The sequence below is a fragment of the Monodon monoceros genome, unplaced genomic scaffold, assembly GCF_005190385.1.
Source record: "Monodon monoceros isolate NGI ecotype Baffin Bay Population unplaced genomic scaffold, NGI_Narwhal_1 Super_Scaffold_20, whole genome shotgun sequence".
Classification (NCBI taxonomy): domain Eukaryota; kingdom Metazoa; phylum Chordata; class Mammalia; order Artiodactyla; family Monodontidae; genus Monodon; species Monodon monoceros.
The window spans coordinates 26,845,057-26,867,896 of NW_021703777.1; the positions used below are offsets into that span (position 1 = coordinate 26,845,057).

The following is a 22,840-nucleotide window of genomic DNA, read 5'->3' on the forward strand; positions in this document are numbered from 1 at the left end:
CTCTTAGGAAGAATGAAGGGGAGAAGAGCTGGGTGGGTTGATTTCCAACTAGCCGTTACTGCTTTGATTCTCAATGGTTTGGAGGATGTGTGGTTCATTTTCCTTCCCTCAGTTCACTGAAAGGTTACTTTGACTATCTTAGTTGAGAGGTAGCATTTAGGAACACATGTGCCAAGAACACAAAGTGGAAAGATAATACAGTGAATGGGAGAAAATACTTGCAAATGATATATCCGATAAGGGACTTGTATCCAGAATATATAAAGAACTCAGAACTCAATAATAAAAAGACAAATAATTCCAATTAAAAACGGGCAAAAGCTCTGAATTAGACATTTCCTCAAGAAACTATACAGGTGGGTATAGCACATCAAAAGACACCTAACGTCATTAGCTATTAGGGAAATACAAATCTAAACCACAGTGAGGTATTACCCACTAGGATGACTGTAATTGAAAAGCCAGGTAATAACAAGTATTGGTGAGAATGTGGAGAAGTTGGAACTCTTACATACTGACGGTGGGAATTTGAAATGGTGTAGCTGTTTTGAAACACACTTGTCAGTTCTTCAAAAAGTTAAATATAAAGTTACATGACCTAGAAAATTCTGCTCCTGGAGATGTGAACAAGAGAAATGAAAACCCATGTCTGCCTAAAGACTTGCCCAGGACTGTTCATAGACGTATTATTCATAAGAGCCCAAAGTAGAAACAACACAAATATCCATCAGCTGTTGAGTAGATAGATAAATGTGCATGGCCATATGATGAAGTATGATCGGACAGTAAACATAAATGAAGAGCTAATACATGCTCTGTTTCATTTTGAGGCAGATTACTCTCAGAGCCCGAGATTGTCTTTGCCAGTATTTTATTTAACACAGGTTCACTGTGGGAATTATAATTTCACAAGCCAGTAGCATATAGGATGAATAATGTCTCAGTGCATACTGTGTCTAATAGCATACGTAACATCTCTTAATAAGCTAATAAAGAAATAACATACTCTAAACCAATACTAGATTAGTTACACTGTTGTTCCAGGCAAGGGAAGATGAAGGGGATAAATTTAGTTGAGGTGTGCCTTTCTACCAGGTGGCTCTTGGGAGGAGACAGCATGACCCATTGAGAGCAAAAGTGGAAAGTCCCCGGTTGCTAGGGAACGAAGGGGCCAGTGTGGATGGGCAAGATCTTCTTTGTGGGGCTGCTGCATGGCTTTTGCCGCTGCTGGTAAGAGTCACCTTCACCACAGCAGGAGCTAACGCCCCACGGTCTTCAGAGAGCTATTTAGATCAACGGAAGGTAGCCTTGCCCAGACCGAACACACTCGAGTAGACCTTACAAACTGTGTATTCAGAGTCCAAATCCCCCCTCTCCACCGTCGCTTCTTCACGTGTTCTTATTGATAAGGCTCCAGCAGCGCCCTTCACTAGCTGAGTTATGGAGTGCTGTCGGCAACCTCAGATGTGGCTGATGACCTCCTGACTCACAATTTCACTTTTATACAAAAACAATAACTTTGCTCTTGAAAGCAACTTCACTCCTTTTATTTTTATAAAATGATTTTTTCTTACAAAAACTGAAATTTATCAAAATCTTTTCAAAGACGTTTTATAGCAAGACATAGTTATTTCATGTTGAATATGGATGCATTTGAAAACCTAGGATATGATTGTCAGTGTCTAAGGCCCGGAAACGTCCAGTCTGGTAAAAAGTGAATAAAGCAAAAAACAAAACAAAGCAGGGAATGATAAGGAGGGCTTGGTGGCATTCAGAGAAGATTCCAAGGCAGCTGGGTGCAGAGTCCTTCTGGTACCCCAAAACTGCGTTCACCTGTTGGAGGGTGTCAAGCCAATAGTCAGGAGAAGGAAGGACTTATTACCTGCAGCAAGTAAGGAGAACAGCAGGGATCTCTCCCAAAGCAGTGTCTCTCCCAACTTCACTTTTAAGAACAACTTTATTTTTGTCATAAACAAGAAGATTTGAAATTACATCAAACCACTACAACATGCTACAAGGTGGATGAACCTTGAAAGCAGTTTGCTGAGTGAAACCAGCCAGTCACAAAAGACTACATATCGTGTGATTCCATTTATATGAAACATCCAGAATGTCCTACACAGGCAAATCTGTGTAGACAGAAAGTAGATTAGTGGTTCCCCAGGGCTGAGGGTTTGGAGGAAAATAAAGAATAAGGGCTAATGGGTATGGGGTTTTTTTTGTTTTTTTTTTTTTTTAGGGTGTGATGAAAATGTTCTAAAATTGATTTTGGAGATGGTTGTACAGCTCTGTGACTATGTTAAAAGCCGTTGAACTGTACACTCTAGGTAAATTTTATGGTGAATTATATCTCAATAAAGCCTACGAAAAAGGAACAGTGCTGCAGGTAAAGGAATACTTACCATAACTAAAATCAGGCTTTTAAATGACTATAAACATTCACTACTTCACGCCAGTCACACTTCAAATACCATGGGCTGTGAAATGGTCACGTCACTGGTTTTAGGTTGGAGAAGAGCATTTTGTGTAGTTACTTTCCCCATGGCAAGCTGTAGTTTGTCAGGAGGTGCAGCGTTCCTCCCTGAAGGGTGAAATATCCCCGGGTCCAACAATTTTGTTACATAACTTGCCTTTCCATTTCACTGGCAAGCCTGCCACATGCTACATTGTGCTGTGACCCTCACACACTTGCTTGGTAAATAATTACCATTCTGTGAAGTTCTCCCACACATCACAGCCAGGCACCACTTAAAGAAAATGCTTCCCATTTTGCTTTCATTAATGTGACATTTCAAATATTATATTTGGTTTGATGTTGCCTAGGTCCTAGTATATTGCACTTGAAAGGATGTTGGCAAGATACTTCTCATTTTTATAATTCACCCATTTGTATTTTCATGATGATGATGGGAAGATGAAATCACCTATGTATCTGAAGCAGTATGCATTTTAGCCTACATTTATACCAGAGACTTTATTTAGCAACTGTGTGCCTGGTAACGTATTCTTTATCACTTTAAAAGAGTGAATTAGAGCATACTGCTTCCAGAAGCCCATGCAATTGGACTGAATAATAATGTTTCTGTGGCACATTAGCTGGAGTAATATTTGTAAGTATTTTATAGTGCATGCCATTCGGGCAACTAAACAGCCATTGACTGTGTTTGATGCTGAGGATGGGAGAGTAAACCAGAGACTAAAAAGGCCTGACCTTAAGGGAACTCACAGACTGGGAGTGTTTGCAAACAAATAACAGTTTAGAGGTCTGTCTAAGGTGCTTAGGGAGCTGAGAAGCAACAGGGAATAGGGCTGGCTGGAAAAGGTTATACTAGAAAAATTGATTGTTAAATTTAATCTTGAAGATTTGGTCACAATCTTGAAGATTTGGAAACTCGGAGGCAAAAAGGCCCAAAGAAAAAGGAATCATAGAAATCTTGGGAAAACATGTTAAGGTACTCCTTGAAGTCTGAGGTTCTCAGCAGTGAGTGATTTTGTGTCTGGGGACATTTTGATTGTCACAGTTGGGATGGGGGGAGGGCAGCAGGGGTGCAGGCTGTTGCTACTACTGTCTAGTGGACGGAGGCCAGCAGTGCTGCTAAATGTCCAGCCCAGGACAGCCCTCCCCAGGAAAGCACCGTCTGATCCAACCTGTCAGTAGGGTTGCTCTTGAGAAGCCCCGTTTTAAAGCATTTGGAAAGACAACTCCAAGAGTTTGTGGAATTGAATGGAATTGTAGTGTTTTCTTTTACGTGTTTATAGGAATATTTATGGGTGCATATTTCAGTTAAAAAAGTGTAATAGCATAATTTGTTGTAGTGCAGGGGATGAATAAAGCCACAATGCAAAGGGCTCTCTCCGTCTGGCGTTATCCTTTCGGGCGTGGTGCATTATTCAGGAGCTCTGCTAAGATTCCAGGGTAGAGAGAAGAGAAAAGGAAGTCATTTTAAAAGAATTTAGGTGGAATTGGTAGAGAACGGAGTGGGCAGAATTAGAAATAGCATTTCTTGTATGTAGCCTTCTGTGTTTTTCATAGAATGTAAGATTTTTACCCTAAGAATGGTATTGTTGATAGTGGCATACTGAAAGCCACATTTTATATTGGTTCCAATATTTAAATGGAAATCTGAATTGACATTCATATGAATTTATTCATGAAAATGCATGCTGAAGGACACTGGAGTGTGGATCATCAAAAAGTTTTTAGCTTTTGTAAATAAAGTCATAGGGCTTCCCTGGTGGCGCAGTGGTTGAGAGTCCGCCTGCCGATGCAGGGGACACGGGTTTGTGCCCCGGTCTGGGAGGATCCCACATGCCGCAGAGCGGCTGGGCCCGTGAGCCACGGCCGCTGAGCCTGCGCGTCCGGAGCCTGTGCTCCGCAACGGGAGAGGCCGCAACAGTGAGAGGCCCGCGTACTGCAAAAAAACAAAAACAAACAAACAAAAAAGTCATAATGAACAATTGTATACAAGGGTTTGTGTGGACACACGTTTTCATTTCTCTTGGATAAATACCTCTGAGTGGGATTGCTGGGTGTGTGTGTGTGTGTGTGTGTGTGTGTGTGTGTGTGTATGTGTATGTGTGTGTGTGAGAGAGAGAGACCTTTAAGAAAATTGACAATTGTCCAAAGTAGTTTAATCCTCTTACCAGCGATGTATGAGAGTTCCAGCTGCTCCACCCTGTAACCAACCTTCAATGATGTTAGTGTTTTTCATTTAACCTAATCATGACTAGTGATGTTGATTGAGTGCTGTTCCATATGCTTTCTGGCCAATTATATTTCTAACGTTGTGAACTGTCTATTAAAGTCTTTTGCTCATTTAAAATATGTTGTTGGTCTTTTTGTTATTGAATTGTAGGAATTAAGTTTTCTGGATACTGATCCTTCATCAGCTGTATTAATTATGAATATGTTAATTGTGAGTATTTTCTCTGATCTGTGGTTTGCCTGTTCATTTTCTTAACAGTGCTTTGATGAGAAGAATATTCTAATTTTGATGAAGTTGAATTTATCAGTTTAAAAAAGTTTTATTGGTAGAACTCTTTGTTTTGAGAAATCTTTACCTATCCCAAGTTGCAAAAAACATTTACCATGTTTCCTTCCTCCCTCCCTCCCTCCCTCCCTCCCTCCCTCCGGGAGGGCTCCTTGGTTGTGGCATGCATGTGGGATCTAGTTCCCGGCCAAGGATCGAACCCTGGGCCCCCTGCATTGGGAGCACAGAGTCTTAACCACTGTGCCACCAAGGAAGTCCCCGCATGTTTTCTCTTTAAAAGCTTTATAATGGGTCTATGACTTGTGAAGATTTTTGGGTAGTGTGTGGTGTGATTTGTGGAGATTGTGTGTTATTTATCTTTTCCTATACAGATAACCAGTATTTCTAGCACCATTTGTTGAAAAGGTCTTTCCTGTCATTGGATTGTTTTGGCACCTTTGTCATAAAACACTTGTCCGTGTATTTGCAGGTCTAATTCTAGCTTATTCTGTTCCATTGGTTTATTTGTCCTTTTGCCAATTCCACACTATCATTAATACTGTAGCTTTATAGTAGATCTTGAAGCCAGGTGGTATGATTCCTCTGTTTTTTTTTCAAAATTGTTTTGGCCATTCTAGATCCTTTGCATTTCCTTATAAACTTTACAGTCAGTTTATTTGTATTATTTTAAGTATTCTGGATACTAATCCTTCATCAGGATCCTTCATCAAAAAACCTGCAGGCCAGTATTTTCAATATGGAGTTTTAATAATTCATGAGTCTGAGCTTCTATTTATTTAGTCTTGAATTTCAGCATTGTTTTATAGTTTTCAGTGTAGGGTCATGGATAACTTTTGTTAAATTTCCCTAAGTATTTTATGTTTCTGGGTGCTATTTTAAAATGTATTATGTTTTACATTTCATTTTCCAATATACTGTTACTATATAAAAATGCAGTTCGTTTTTGTCCTACTCTGTTGCTGAGTTGATTTATTGCTTGTAGTTTAAGACTTTTTATTTTATTGTACACAATGGTATCCTGTGTGAATAAAGACAGCTTGCTTGCTTTCTTTCCAATCTGAATGCCTTTTATTTCTTTTACTTGTCTTTTTGTACTGCCAAGACCTCCAATAATAATATGTTGAATGGAAGTGGTGATATTGGGCATCTTGCCTTATTCTCCATCTTAAGGGGAAAAGCATTTATTATTCACTGTAAAGTATGTTAGCTGAAGATTGTAGGTGCCTTTTATATTGAGGAAGTTTTTGTCGCTTCCTAGTTTTAATCCTAAGTAGATGTTGACTTTGAAAAAAAAGACTTGTCAGCATCTATTGAAATGCTCATTAAATATTTTTCTCAAATCTGTTAATGGGTGAATTGCATTGAATTTTCTAAGTTAAACTAATCTTGCTTTTCTGAGATAAACTCTACTTGGTAGTGATGTATTAACTTCATTGGGTATTGCTGTATTTTTTTGCTAATATTTGGTTGAGGGTATTTGTATTTGTGTTTGTGACAGATATTGTATGTTATGCTCTTTTTTTGTAATGTCTTTGTCTGATTTTGGTATCAGGGTTATGGTGGCTTCAGAGAGTTGAGAAGTTTTCCATCTGGCTCTGTTATTTCAAAGTGTCTGTGTGGTTTCTTCCTTAAGTGTTTGGAAGAATTTACCTGTGAAGCCATCTTGGTCTAGTGGGTTTTTTTTGTGGGAAGTTTAAAAATTACCGATTCAATTGATTTAGTATGTAAAGTGATATCCAGATTTCCTAGTTTTGTGTGTTAGTTTTGATAAATTGGTTTTCAAGGAATTTGTTTATTTCCTCTAAGCTTTTGACTTTATTGGAATAAATTTCTCCATAATATCTCTTATTTTCAAAGAGGATCTGTAGTGGTACCTCTTTTTTAATGCTTGGTACTGAAGTTTTTCATTTTTTTCTCAATAAGTCTTGCCTAGAACTTTATCAGTTTTACTGATTTTTTCAGATGACCCATATTGTCCATATTATATTTCATTGTTTTTTGCTTTTATTTTTATTTCCTTTGGATTTTGGTTTTCTTTTAAACATTTCTTAAGATGGAAGCATTGATTTTCCATTTTATTTTGAATGTAGACATATAACTCTATAGATTTCCTTCTAAAACAGCTTTAGCTTGCATCCCACAAATTTTGATGTGTAGTGTTTTCATTGTAATTCAGCTCCAGAAAATTAAAAAAAAAATTTTATGTGATTAGGACATAGGTGTTGAATTTTTACTCAGGTGTTATCTAGAAAGAGGATTTATTTATTGATTTATTGATTGATTGATTGATTGGCTGCATTGGGTTTTCGTTGCTGCGCGTTGGTTTTTCTCTAGTTCCGGCGAGCGGGGGGCTACTCTTCGTTGCCGTGCAGGGACCTCTCATTGCGGTGGCTTCTCTTGTTGCAGACCGCAGGCTGTAGGCACGGGCTTCAGTAGGGAAGCCCAATTTGCAATCTTTAAAACATCTTTCTAGGGACTTACCTGGTGACACGGTGGTTAAGAATCCGCCTGCGAATGCAGAGGACATGGGTTCGAGCCCTGGTCCGGCAAGATCCCACATGCCAAGGAGCAACTAAGCCCGTGCGCCGCAACTACTGAGTCTGTGCTCTAGAGCCCGCGAGCCACAACTACTGAAGCTGCGCGCCTACAGCCCGCGGTCCGCAACAAGAGAAGCCACCGCAATGAGAGGCCCGTGCACGGCAACGAAGAGTAGCCCCCACTCGCCGCAACTAGAGAAAAACCAACGCACAGCGATGAAAACCCAATGCAGCCAAAAATAAATAAAATAAAATAAATTTATATTTAAAAAATTCCACATGGATGGGGATTTTCTATGTGCAATATTATTATTGTTCTTCTACTTTAATTGTCTTTTGGTTAGGTAACATACTCTATATTTTATCAATGAATTGAAGTTTACTAGACTTGTTTCATTGTCCCAAATGTGGTCTATTTAGTAAATGACCCATGTGTACATGAGACCAATGATTTTTCTGCTGTTGTAGTGTTCTTGAAATGTCGGTTAGATCAAGCTGGTTGTTGTTGCTCAGATCTTCTGTATTGTTTTGATTTTTGGTATTGTTCTATCAGTGACTAAACTAGGGATGTTAAAATCTCTCACTTTGATGAAGATGTGCCTGTTTTCCTTTTATTTTGTAATTTTTGTTTCCTATATTGATTATTTGAGACCTTTTGTTTTTTTTGTGTCTGTACGTTTATGATTATGTCTTCTTGAAGTGACCCTTTTATCATTATGAAATGTCTCTCTGTTTCTGGTAATAATCTTTATCTTGAAAGCTACCTTGTGATATTAATATAGCAACACTAAAAAAAGAAAATATATATAGCCACGTTAGCTTTCTTATGCTCAGTGTTTACTTGGCATATTCTTTTTTACTTTTTATTTTATATTGAAGTATAGTTGATTAACAGTGCTGTGTTAGTTTCAGGTGTACATATTTTTTTCCATCCTTTTTCTTTTAACTCTTTGTGTCTTTATGTTTCAGCTTTGCTTTTCATAAACAGCATATAATTGAGTCCTGCTCTTAAAAATTCCAGTGTATTAGGCTTTGCATTTTAATCAAGGTTTTAGTTAATGTGTATATAGTATAGTTGTGGGTATGTATGGGTTTAAGCCCACCATCTTGGTTTTGTTTTCTGTTTGTTCTGTTTGCTCTTTGTTCCTCTGTTCCTCCTTTGCGGCCTTCTTTTGAATGAATTGAGTCTTTTTTAGTGTTCTGTTTTATCTCCTCTATGATTTATCTCCTCTGTATGATTTTTAGTTATGCCTCTTTGTATGTGCATTTTTTAGTAGTCCTACAGAGTATAAGGTGCATTTTTAAATTACCATATTTTTACCTTTCCATAAACAATATAAACTTACAACAGTAGACTTCCAATTACCACCCTTTTGCCCTCTGTGCCCTTGTTTTATAGACTTTAATTCTACATATACTCTGAGTCCAACAATACGTTACTAGTTTTACTTTATGAAATTAATAATCAGTACTCTTTTAAAAAATTTAATGTTTTATTTACGTATATATGGGTGTGTGTGTGTGTGCAGTTTCATCTTTTATTTTTAAAATATTTAGTTATTTATTTATTTTGGCTGTTCCTGGTCTTAGTTGCGGCATGCAGTATGTTTTTTCTTTAGTTGCAGTGTGTGGGCTCTTAGTTGCGGCCTGTGGACTCTTAGCTGTGGCATGCATGCGGGATCTAGTTCCCAGACCAGGGTTCGAACCTGGGCTGCCTGCATTGAGAATGCAGAGTCTTACCCACTGGACCACCAGGGCAGTCCCTCATGTCTTTTAATATCAAATATTTATCCATTCTGATTTTCTTCATTCTTTTCTGCAGAACTAAGTTTCTATCTTGCGCTATTTCCCTTAAGTTCCTTAGGCTAATTTAATTTGAGCATTTCTTGTAATGCAGATCTGCTAGAGAATTCTTTCATGTTTTGTCTACCTGAAAATGTCTTTCTTTTACCTTCATTTTTGATGGATGTAGGACTCTGGATTGATAGTTTTTTTCTTCCCCCAGCACTTCTAAGAAGTCATTTCTGTTTTCTTAAGGGTCCACTTTTTTTTTCTCATGACAGGTCATCTATCTTTCTTACTGTTCTCTTGTATGTCATCTCTTTTGCTGCTTTCAAGATTTTCTTTTCATGAGGTGCCTAAATGGGGTTTTCTTTGTTTTACCTTGCTTGGGGTTCATGGAAGTTCTTGGATGTGGGAGTTGATAATTCTTCTCAGTTTCAGAAAATTTTAGCCATTATCTCCTCATATGCTTCGTTTGCCCCCTTTTCTCTTTCTTCACGTTCTGGAACTGTAAATGCATTATGTTAGATCATTTGATACTGGTTTCAGTTATACCTGCAGGATTTTAATTTACAGAGGTGGCTGAGTGATGTCATGTAGAGGCTAATGCCACTGGAAGAGAATTTTATTCCTTACACTTTCCAAGAGAAGAGGGCACACCATGCCACATAGGGCCATGTGGGGATACACCAGGTTTTGGTCAGGAGTCAGGAAGGAGTGAGGGGAAATCCTAGACTAGAGCTTTTACTGGGGTTTCTGTAAGGCAGAGAAGGGGAGAAAGCATACGATTAGCTACTCTGAGTAATACTGGTGAGCTCTAGGCTGTAGGCGTGGTTTTCAGTTGTCTGGTATCTGGCCTGGGGGTGATTTTAGGGCAGGGAAATATTGGCTGGACGTGTGAGTTAGATAAAGGGGGCAGTTGGGGATATAGACTTGGGTTTGGTTGCTTTGCATGTGGAAGTTGTGTTCCTGAACTCTTCATCACTTATTTTATTTTTCATTTCTTGCATATCCATTTGTGTCTTTTTAATAGTTTCCATCTCTTTGCTGAAATTCCCGTCAGTTTATGTGTGTCGGCCACCTTTTGCCATGGATCCTTTAACATATTTACTGTTGTTTTTAGGTTTCAGTTCCCCTCCCCCTGCCCCTCCCCCAGCCATACCTGGGCTATTTCTGGGTCTGGTTCTCTTGACTACTTCCTCTCTTGATGTTGGGTTACATTTCTTTGCTTCTTTGCATGCCTTGTAATTTTCTGGTTGAGTACCAGGGATCGTAAGAGAGCAGTAGAGACTAAGGTAAGTAATATTCATATCTGGTAAAGGACATGCCCATTTTCCCATCAGGCTGCTAACGCGTAGGGCTGTCAGGTCAGTTGGCGGTTGAGCTGAGATTGGGCATTGTTGTTACTTTAGTTAGATTCTGTTAGTCACGGGCTTCCTGTGATTTGAGGATGCTATCTGAAGCCTCTCCGGAAGCTCTCCCACCCTGCCTCTCAGCCTTAGCGGACACATCTCTTTCAGCTCTGCTCTCAGACTGCCCCTGAGCACCTGGGGAAACACTGCGGGAAGGAGTGAGAGGGTGGGTTCACATTCTCTTCGTGTCTGTGTCTTCTAAGGATTTAAACCATCACACCAGCTCATACTCTACCTTTAAAACTTTGTTAAAATCCTGCTTTCCTCATCTCTGATGGCTGCCTCTTTGTCCTGCTGCTTCACAAAGGATGAAAACAAAGGATGTGCACAAAGGATGTGCACACGTGCCTTCTCTCCAAGAAAGGACTTGTTACTTCCTGCGTTTTAGTTAACTAGGGATTTTTGCATTTTCAGTTCTCATATGGTTCTTCACTTTACTTTACTTTATCTACTTGCTGCGCCGTGCGGCATGTGGGATCTTAGTTCCCCGACCAGGGATGCAACCCACGTCCCTGCATTGGAAGCATGGAGTCTTAACCACTGCACCACCAGGGAAGTCCCATCAGATGGTTATTTAAAATAAAGCAAAACAAAACTGTGATTTTATAGGTTCCCCATCTTATTCATGTTCTTAAGGTGAGAATGATGTTGTCTTAACAACTTCTACGCAGCTGTTCTCTAGCGATTAATGGGTTGAATTCACTTTTACTGGAGAAAACAATCCTCCTTGTGACTCTATCATTGCTAACTTGCTCTGTTTGAAACAACTTCTTAGTGTACAGAAGAAAGAAGTTGTTATAAAGTCTTCCCCCTTAGTAAGATCAGGTAACATGCTTTAATTATCTCAAGAAAAAATGTATGTATTTAAAAAATTTTCCAGCAACCCTTATGAGAAGCTAATTATGACTGCTACATTTCTAAAACTTTAAAAGTGTTTTGCTTGGCTTTGGCACTTTCCCCTTAGAGTATAATTTAGTGCAGGACTTGTAATGTGCTGGGTTATTTTTTTTCCCCCTCTTCCTTTTCAACATTCCTCTTAGAAAAGCATTAGAATATTCCCGATTTGTTACCATCATAAATTTTGGTAGCTGCTTCTTAGTTTTTTCTCTTAATTTCTCCATTTACAATAATATCAGTTGACATCTCATAAATGTCGTGAATGTTTCTCTCTGCTCTTGTTGTATATTTTCTTAATATATGGGCTCATTGATCTGCCATGTAGAATCTAAGGAAAATGCATGTCTTCCACATGCTTCGAGAGCACTATAAAAAATGCAGTTGAAAGAGAATTAATAGATATGGGGTCAAACATAGAATACAGATAGATACTAGTTTCCTAAAACTGTTTCTCACGCATCTGCCTTGGGTAGTGTCTGATGTGTAATCGTCCATACTGTTTTGTTTTGTTGCGGTACGCGGGCCTCTCACTGTTGTGGCTTTTACTGTTGCAGAGCACAGGCTCCGGACGCGCAGGCTCAGCGGCCATGGCTCACGGGCCCAGCCGCTTCGCGGCATGTGGGATCTTCCCAGACCAGGGCACGAACCCGTGTCCCCTGCATCGGCAGGCGGACTCTCAACCACTGCGCCTCTGGGGAAACCCGTCCATACTGTTTTGAATGAATGAATGAAACGAGATTGAGGTGCTGATTTAAGAATAAGAACCTGTTTAACCTGTTACTTCAGATTTCAGTTCTCAACCTTGTGCTCTACAGATACTAATTTTGGTTTTAAGTAAGGACAGACTATCCCGGCCAGGTGCTCTCTTTCGTCTGGTCCACTTTTCCTTTGTGAAGTTTATCCCGTTGCCTTTGTATGCCAGGAATCCTCTTTGCCTTGCTATGCACGCAGGATTATCCAGAGCTTAGCACAGTGTGTGATACACAGCCCGTACCCGATGTTAGTTTGGTCGAGATGACTATTTGATGAAGGAAGAAGAGGAGGCGCCGTCCTCAGCTGGACCCGTGTAACGCATTGCAGCAGTATCTGCTCCAAGAACCCCAAATTAGAACGTTCTCAATCCTGGTTCTAGCTTCTGGGGAGTTGCTAATGTTTTTCCCTTAGCTACTCCGTGAAACGAAAGAGATCATTGCTATTTCTTTTTTTATGTAAATGTGAATAATCCAGCACATGGTTGTAAAATTTTCTGTTCTTCACTAGCCTCTTGGTCACCATGTTGTTCTACACGTCCATTAAATCTTATTAATAAAACATGTCTTTGTTTCAAAAACTAGAGAATTTTTATGGTTTAAGGATGAGATGCTATTAATACTGTAGTTTAAAATGTGTCCTTAAGTCTCAGTTTGGCTTAATGATTTCCTAGCAGTTGATTATTTAAAAAGGGGAAGAAACTTGAGCAATTTAAAATGGTTGAAATGTGTTTTAGTGCACGATGTTTTATTTAGAGGTAGGGGCTTACAGAGGATGGCTGTGGGCAGCGTGTATGTAAGAATGGGGCCCAGCTTTCTGTAATACTGGTGACTGATCCCTTTAAGTAACGTGTGGCAAGTGTGAAGTGTTCCGAGGGATCACTACAGTGTGATGAATTAATTCTCCAAACTGGAATTGTTGTGAGTTACCGTGTTATTATTTGTCAAAATGGGAACAGAAATAGAATTCTTTCCTTATAGGTGATAGATTTCTACTGAGTCTCTTATCTTGCAGCAGGTTGGTTGGTTTGTTCTCCGCCGTATCCCTCAAAGGGCTAGGGGGCTCAAGTCTGAGGCATCACGCCTCAGAGCCAAGGAGTAGAATAATGCTTTAGTTTTTATGCCACATTGGATTTCTATCCAGTTGTAATATGGCTGTTTCATCTGAAACCTGACAATTGCTTTTGTCCTTACTTTACTATCTGTAATTCTAGTTCATGACTCTTCATCATTCAACACTTTTGTCTTGTCTTCCAAGTTATCAGAACCGGTCATTATTTCTCTTATCTGCTGCTCTATGTACAACTTAGTTAAGAGTATCCAACCAGGGACTTCCCTGGTGGTCCAGTGGTAAAGAATCCGCCTTCCAATGCAGGGGATGTGGGTTCGATCCCTGGTTGGGGAACTAAGATCTTATATACTGTGGGGCAGCTAAGCCAGCACGCCACAACTATTGAGCTCGCATGCCTCAACTAGGGAGAGAAAACCCACACGCCACAACTAGAGAGAGAAAACCCGCACGCCACAACTGGAGAGAAACCCGTGTGCCTCAATGAAGATTCTGCATGCCACAACTAAGACCTGACACAGCCAAAAAAAAAAAGGAAAATAAATAAATGAATATTGAAAAAAAAAGAATATCCAACCATATACTGGTAGTAAATATTATCTCCCCTCGAGTATGAATGGAAAACCTTAGGGGGAAAACAAAAAGAAACTAGAAAGCACGAAATTTCATCAGGTTCGGTGTCTGATTTTGAGTATTATAAGTATAGTAAGTCCTTATTTGCTACAGTTGTTTTTGGCTCTCAACGAATCCCTTAACTAGTTATTGATGTTATATTGTAAATGATCTGTCTTTTATTCTTTGTTCTTGGAGTGACAGCTTTCTTACTCATTATTTTGTTGCCCATAGTACGTAGTAGCACCTCATGACTATTTCCCAGGCCCATTCATTTGTTTTTCCTTCATCTTGGTCACTCTGTCTTATGCTCTGAGTCTTCTAACAAATCTTTGCACGCACCCCTGTTCAGTCTGTTTTCCGCCCAGCAGCAGCCAGTGTTCACGTACACCTTTAATCTGATCATGTTAACCCCCTACTAAAAACTTTCAGTGACATTTAGGATAAGCAAACCCTTAGCATGGCCAAGGAGGCCCTTTGTGGCGGGACCCCGGGCTGCATCTCCAGCTTTCCATCATGTTGCTGGTCCAGCTGGTTTGTAGGACCCGTGATGAGGCTGATCCCAGCTCCATGAAAGTGCGCTCTTTCCTCCTAGGTGCCTCTTTGGTCTAGGGGACGACTCTGGCCCTATTTCTCCTGCATGGCTCATTTATCCTTAAAGCCTCAGATTAAATGTCGCTTCCCCAGGGATGCCTAACTTCCAGGGTTAGGCCAGGCTTTCCTTTTCTATCTCCATAGTACCTTGAAATCCTGAAGTTGCCCAAAGAGACTGGCAGCGGAATTAGCTCACCGACAAGTCTCCTAGACCACAATGATTTAGCATATTTGAAACCGAAAGCTTTTATATGTGGACACGCATCTCCTGATGTCCTGCTCATTTCCTCTTTTCCTTCTAGGTAGCTGGTTTCACTCATTTACACTTACCTGACTCCCTGGCAGCGCTCTGTGTACTTGTAACTAATTGGTTATTTGCACTTTGTTTACCTTTCACTTTCTCTGCTAGATAGTCAGCCCTTTGTGAGCTGTATGCTGAGCCCAGTGCCTAGCAGGTAGTGAGATATTTAATAATTCCTGACCCTCTGGTACAAGACCTAAAGCACAGCAGATAATATTTCAATGGTTGTTGAACTGAATGTTTGTAAACCCCGTGTTTGTATTCCCGTGACAGACTTTGCCATTTTTAACCTGGGGTCCCGTTTTTCTCTGCTGGTTTTGCCATTCCTGGATTAGAAAAGCTGTTAACTTTCTGTTATATATTTGCTGTAGCCTCTTACTGTCCATTTTATACTTTAGTTCACTTAGTTACATATTAAGTGTTTGAATCCATTCCATATACTTTTGGGAGAGGTCTTTAGCTATTTTTTCTCCTTTACAAGAATGGAGCAGTCATGCAGACCTGAGACCCCTGTGTGTAAATATTGTTTTATCACTTAACCGATGTAAAGAAAAACATGCCTGCCATCTGAAGTTTTCCCTCACAATTTTAATTAACTCTCCTGAGCCCAGTGTGGGTTACTAAGAATAAGGGCCAAAATCTTCACGTCCCATTCGAGGCACTTCTTAAAACAGCCTGGTTTTCTGGGCATCTTGCCTCGATTCTTGCTCCAGAAGGGTGCTGTGCATAGAAGAGCATAGAAGAGCATAGAGCTCTTGGTTGTGAGCTCCGTAGTGCCAAGGTGATGGCAAAGCCGGGCCAACGCTGAAATGTTTAGGGTAGACAGTAAAGAGCCGTTTTGCTGTTCAGGAGTGGGGTTGGGGGATTACAAGTGATTTTTTTCCCCCACAATATTCATAGTCTGGAGAAAATGGAGACAAGAGACTCTTGAAGACAAGAGACTATGAGTTGTAGCTATAGTTACTTGGTAGTGAACTTGAAGCACATAACTTCTCAGGCTTTATAACCATCACGTGGGGAGAAAGCCTAACGCCTGTGGGTGTGAACATTGGGGGCATCGCATATTTGTATTTGGCATGATGCTTTTGGAGTGCTGCATGCTTTATAGTACTTTATAAAAATTGTAGCGATTATTGAATTGCACTTGATTCTTGCAGCTTGCTTTACTTGTAAGAGATTACCCAATACTTGAAAATGAGGTGAAGTACTGTTACAGGAGTGTTAACTTTAAAAAGTATATTCAGGGGCTTCCCTGGTGGCGCAGTGGTTGAGAGTACGCCTGCCGGTGCGGGGGATAACGGGTTCGTGCCCCGGTCCGGGAGGATCCCGCATGCCGCGGAGCGGCTGGGCCCGTGGGCCATGGCCGCTGGGCCTTTGCGTCCAGAGCCTGTGCTCCGCAGCGGGAGACGCCGCAGCGGTGGGAGGCCCGCGTACCGCAAAAAAAAAAAAAAAAAAAGTACATTCAGTATCAAAGGAGAATGGATGTTTACTTTCCATTTCAACCATCTATTTTCATTTCCAGTTGTCTATGGTTTGGAGTATTCTACCTTTTCATCCCTTGCCAGAAAGGTTCATTTTTAATACTTTTGATCAAATATACAAAATTTGTTTCATTGGAGAAACAAAGAGGAATTTGTTATTGTTCCTCCTTTGTTAAGAGGAATTATTAATGGCTTTTCTACCTAGGACTCCTTCCCAATATGATGAGTTTTCTGGAAGACTCTCTAAATATCCAAATAAACTGAACTGAGAAAGATTGGCATTTGGTCCTGAGGACCAACCCAGAGCTCTAAGAAAATACAGAGGAAACACCCTAAACAGTTAACAGCGCTATCTTCTTGGAAGTGGAATTGGGATGGGGTGAAAGATGATTTTCTGCTTTCACTCTGCCCATGCCTGGGTAACAATAAACATGTATCTCTTTTATAAATAAAATTTAATCATTACTACCACCCCACACCTATTAGAATGGCTACTTTCCAAAAAAAAAAAAAGAAAGAGAAAATTACAAGTGTTGGTGAAGAAAGATATGGAGAAATTGGAACCCTGTGCATTGCTAGTGGGAATGAGCAACATTAAAAAAAAAAAAATTACATTTGACCCCTCTTGTGAGACAAAACTATTTCTCCCTACTCACGGGACACTTCTGTACTCAGAATGGTGTGGGTTTCTCTGCACTAAGCAATTCTCCAGTTCTCTGTGGAGACCAAGTGTCCTATGATTGAACTCAGTTTTGACACTAAGTAGAGTTCATGAAGACCCAACGGATCAAGGGCTCAAGACTGCCCCCTACCGCTTCAGATGCCAGTTACAAGTCCAGGTTGTCAACTGTGCTTTTGGTTATAAATCAGGCATTCCCATGACCCTGTCCTTGAGTTTGATAATTTGCTAGAATGCCTCACAGAACTCTGGAAAACAGTTTACTTACTGTTGCTGATATATTACAAAGGATATTTTAATGGGAACAGACGAAGAGATTCATGAAGAGATGTATAGGGCAAAGTATGGAGGAAGGGGCTTGGAGCTCCCATGTCTTCTCTAGGTGCTGTCCCTCCAGCATCTTCATGGGCTCACCAGCCTGCAAGCTCTCTGAACCCCAGGGATTTTTATGGAGGCTTCATTGTGCAGGAATGATTGATTAAATCATTGGCCATTGGTGTTTGAAATCAATTTCCAGCCCTACCCCACTCCTGGGAGGTGTATGGGTGGGGTGGAGCTGAAAGTTCTAATCCTCTAATCACATGGTTGGTTCCCTTGGCAACTGGCCCTCATCCTGAGATTTTCCAGGAGCCCCCCAGTCCCGTCAGCTCATTAATATACAAAATGACACATCATTGCAGAGATTCTAAGGGTTTTAGGAGCTGTGTGCCAGGAAATAGGGTCAGAGACCAGACATATATTTATTATGTCATGCTGGACAACTCCACTTGTGGGTATATACCCAAAAGAATTGGAAGCACGGTCTCAAGGAGATATTTGTACACCTATGTTGATAGCAGCATTGTTTACAGTAGCCATGTGGAAACAAGCCACATGTCCATTGATGCGTGAATGGATAAGCAAAATGTGGTCTGTACATACAGTGGAATTCTGTTCAGCCTTAAAAAGGAAGGAAATTTTGACACATACTATAGCATGGATGAAAATGGAGGATACTTTACTAAGTGAAATAAGCAAGTCACAAAAAAGGCAAATACTGTATGAGTCCACTTCTAAGAGTTACGTAATCAAATTCACAGAGACAGAAGGTAGAAGGGTGGTTGTCAGGGGCTGTGAGGAGGGGAAATGGGGACTTTTTCATGGGTACAGAGTTTTAGTTTTACAAGATGAAGAGTTCTGGAGACTGGACTCAACACTGCTCAACTGTGTAGTTAAAAATGGTGAAGGTGGTATATTTTATGTTCTGTGTATTTTATCACAATTAAACATTTAAAAGAAACAATTACCACAATGAAAAATTAGAAAGTAGAAAAGGAGGTTTGTTTTTAGCAGCCAAGGGGTAACCTGATCTGTTCCTGGTGTCTTGCAGGCCTGGAGTTTCTTTGACCATGCAGGCGTTTTCGGAAGAGGAGAGGAAGCAGTGGTTGGAAGCTCTGGGTGGAAAAGAAGCTGTAAGAATAACCAATGGTTGAGTTTTATTTCAAATCCCGTAGAGTTGACTTGTGTTCGTTTTCATGTTGTTTTTGCTTTATAGTATTTGAAAAAAGTCCCCTGCTGAAACTGGTGTCTGAATTCCTCTCGGAAGCATTCGGTATTCCAGAAATTCGGCTTGAGGTAGCAGGGGCACACATGAGACTGATATATCGTTGGTTTTTATTTTTGATTTTTCTTGACTTTGCCGCTGGGATTTGCTTTGCTTGAGGAAGTCATCTGAATCCTCAATTTCTTTTTTCCTACCTGTGACAGTACTTTGGGTGATGACCACAATAAATGCTTGCAGTTTGATCTCAGTGGAGATGGAACAGTAAATATGAGGCTGTGCAGGCAGTATTAGAAGTGACGGCTGTACTTATTTTTCATCATTTGACAATTTATGGTTCAGCCTAATGATTTGCAGTGTGCAATGTCATGTAGCCGTAGTGAATGGGCCTCTGTATTCAGATTGGTTTGAGAAATAAATTAAACGCAGTGCTAGAGATCCAGAGGCACAGGACTTCAGTCAGTTTGCCGCTTTATTCAAGCACTACCTTCCTCTCAGTGGACTGGTGGCATTTGGGAGCTGAGAATTGGATAGTTCATCTGTTGAATGGGGGACTTAGTGAGGATAATTATAGAAAACACCAGAGAACCAATTTCAGTCAACGCTGCTTACAGTCTTCTGCCTCTGAACACACCGCCAGTGCAGGCACGAGGTGGGCTTACCTGGAGAGCATTTGCCATTTCAGCAGGATTTAAAATAAAAAGAGGAAAGAGCATGATTTGCAAAGTGGAAGAGGGGTCATATATAGTAAAAAGAGAGGTGTCAGGATAGAGCTTATGAAACGGGCAAAATATATTGTTATCTGATGGTAGTGGAGCACCCTGAGAGTGCAGGAAACAAGGCAAAGAGGCTGGGCAGCACCGCGTGTGGCAGTCTTGATGTGGTGTTTGAGAAACGGAAGCCCAAATTACATCTTTTAAAAATAAATCCTATATAGGAGAAGGTATCATTCTTGGAGGAAAAAGGCAGTGATTGGAATTGTGTATCATTTTCTTATACTTGATCTGCATTTAGCCTCCTTGGTTTTACTTCTATTTACTCTTAATTTGTCCTTGAAAATTTTAACTGGGAGTCACGAGTACTTCCAGCATTGACAGTTGCTGAGATCCAAAACAGGTTATCCGAATCGTCTCTAGTACAGGCAAGGCAGTGACTGGGACTTGTCCCCCCGGAGATTCAAGAAGTTCTTTAGACAGTGAGTTTGCCTATTTGCATAGCAAAATGATCCCATGACTAAGTCATGAAGAAATAAGTCTATTGCCAAAGGCAGTGTAACCTTGAAGACGTATATGCTCTCCTTTAGAGTGAGAAAGCCAAGTAATTAATTCAAGATATACAGACAAAGGCAAGTATGTAGAAAGAAAATAAATATTCAGCTATGTGTTTACAAGGGGACACTTAAGGCACTGTGTATTTTTTCCAGGTGATGTATGGGCCTTGCAAATACCGGGACAGCGCTAGAATTCTGAGGCAGCCTGGGATCATCACCTTGATATTTCAGATGTGGTTATTAAAATTATGGGCAGGAGTCATGTAAACAGCAGATTTTAGAAATAGTGATGAAAAAAATGAGCTTACTGATTAGAATGCAGCCGTTCATTTGAGCATTTCAAATTTACATGAACTTTCAGTCCTGGCCCCTTCATCTTAATTTTGCTACTTTGGCAATATCTCAGGGAGAGACAAAGGAGACCCAGGGTGCTCTTTTTTGTTACCTATCTTTGCATGATAGGTGATTAACCAATGTCAGTGTATTTTGTGTACAGTCCCTAGGTGTGCCTACTAGAATCACTTTTATTGATTTGCTAAAAATATTGTTTCCCCCTTTTCTCTTTTATTAGCTCTTCCCTAGTTTTAATAGAGCCATCATCCCAAGACCAGAAGGAAGTAAGTGCTAATTTATAAAAATGACTGGTGTCTCCCTTTCTCATGAGTTATTTTGTTTTTATTACTGATGTCAAACTGTTGCTGGGTGCTTACTCTCTGTACCCTGTCTGTGTTAGTCCTCTGTGTAGTAGATGTCTTATTCATTGAGGACCTCCTCAAGTTTTCCTGGACAGCTGTAACCCTCCTTGATCTTTCCCATCTCTGAGCGTTTTTCTTTCCAGTCTTCCTGTACAAAACCGAAAAAAACTTTCTCTGTAATTCACTTTGGTATTTGTCTTCATAGCCACAAATGAATACATAAGAGTTTCAGTTATGCATCTGTCAGCTTCCTAAGTTGTAAACTCCTGTGGATAGGCACTGTTTACCAGGTCCCCTATTCTCAACCCTTCACACCTCCACCCTTAATATCCTTTATCCTTAAAGTCTCTTGAGTATGGGCTGTACAAATAGTATAGCATTGCACCTTAGAAAATAAAACAAACAACAGCCAAACACGTTCAGGTATTCTAGGACAATAATTTTCACTTGCATTGTATGCACTAGAGGAAAAGGAAGTACTCCCTAGCTCTGTACTCTTGATTTGTACTGAGATAAAGTGAAGATGTGATCAAATTTGTTGGGTTCTTTATGAATCTACTTTTAATATCTTTGGAGGAATGAAGCTACGTTTGTCAGATGTCCACAGTTTGGAAACATTGTTAAATACCCATGATCATGATGTGCATATCACTTAGCCTGCCACTGGAAATTGACCTGGTCCCGGGAAGGTTGTCAGTCACCCAAGTACCTCTTCTTCCCCTTCGTTCTTTCTTTTGCTTTTCTTTCTCTTCCCTCTTTCTCTTTTCCCCTCTTTCCTTCTCTTTTTCCTTTCTTTTCTTGTTTTTATAGAAAAATGAAAACATGCCTTGTTTTGGAAAAGTAGTTTTGCTAAGCAGAAAGAAACACTTGCATTTTATATAAATGTTGTGAATAGTGGATCCTGAAAAAGGTAAACCACTGACCAATTTTCCTCCTTAAAATGCTGTCCGAGCTTAGTTTTAAATCTGCAAAGTTTATGTTCATGACTTGTTCATGCTATCCCCTCTGAGAACAGAGTTATTTAGTATTCCTGCTCCTGAGTTCTAAATACAGAATAAAGCATTCACTTACCCTGATTGCATTTTTGAAACAAGAATTGCCTTTTATTAGGGTATTCAAATAGGTCAGCCTAATCATGGTTAAGTATCCATATTAGAAAACAATATAAAATGATATTTACAAAATCTATTTTTGCTACACAAATCATCTATTTTAAATTCATTTTGAAAATAATAAAATATTAAACGCTTAGGGCATGGTATAAAATATGAAAAAAAATTTCAAGCTGATGGCTCAAATACCATTTTTTAAAGGTATTTAAAAAAATTTTCCCCCAGGTTTAAAAAAAAAAAAAGTTTTGTGTTCTCCAGCTTGTCAAGAAATTTAAGAACTTTCACTTATATATATAATTAAAAAAGAAACCTGAGCGGTTGTTGGAATTTGGGCAAAATGCTATTTCTAGATAGCTTCCCCTAAAGATTTGTGTCACTTTCTTTTCCACTATTTAAAATACTATATTTATTAACTTAAAACCTAGTTTAAATTACAAGTTTATTTATATATGTTGGTAATAAATGTCTTGAAATTCCAGTAAATGCTCCTCTTAGTATATGAAATTCTCATTTACATTATTTAAACAGGGAATGCGTGGCCTTTAGCTTTCTTTTTTTAAAGAGTGAAATAAAAATTATATTGGATTTAAATAATTTTCTCCTATTTTTGTAAGGAAGAGATTGTGAGTAACTAATTGTGCCTTTAATATTTTATGACTGTTTCTTTTAGGTGCACAGTTGGATAAGATGGGATTCACAATTCTTAGAAAATGCATCAGTGCAGTTGAAACACGAGGTAACATGATTGAATCATTTTATTCATGAGAGGCTATAGGTATGTAAAATCTAAGGGTCATTGCAAATGCTTACTGCATGGTTAAGTTTTGTAGAATGAAATATATTAATGCAAAATGCACATTCTATGCATCAGAGATTCAGTTGTTCATTTACTCTGCCAGGGTGGGGTTTTCCTTTTTATTTACATGTTTCTCCCTTGCATTGAAACAAAGTCAGGGCTAAAATGAGAATCAGTAGAAGAATCAGCAGTGTCGGACAACCAGCCTTAATCGCTTCTTGTTCACGCACTAGTGAGATATTTCCATCTTCCATTGTCTTGTTGGCTTCCAGTTTAAAAATTGGCGTCATTAAGATATCATTTACTTAGAGTAAAATTCATTG

The 22,840-nt window shown here is 39.6% G+C and overlaps 1 protein-coding gene across 4 annotated transcripts in view; it reads left to right on the forward strand.

Moving 5' to 3' along the window:
- Positions 1-22,840, forward strand: part of ARHGAP10 (Rho GTPase activating protein 10) — a 334,513-nt gene that overhangs the window by 147,379 nt on the left and 164,294 nt on the right. For all 4 annotated transcript variants that reach the window (XM_029235052.1, XM_029235053.1, XM_029235054.1 and 1 more), the window contains 3 exons: positions 18,474-18,555; positions 20,486-20,531; positions 22,392-22,457. In XM_029235052.1, coding sequence (XP_029090885.1) covers positions 18,474-18,555; positions 20,486-20,531; positions 22,392-22,457 — 194 coding nt within the window. The remainder of the gene's footprint in view (positions 1-18,473; positions 18,556-20,485; positions 20,532-22,391; positions 22,458-22,840) is intronic.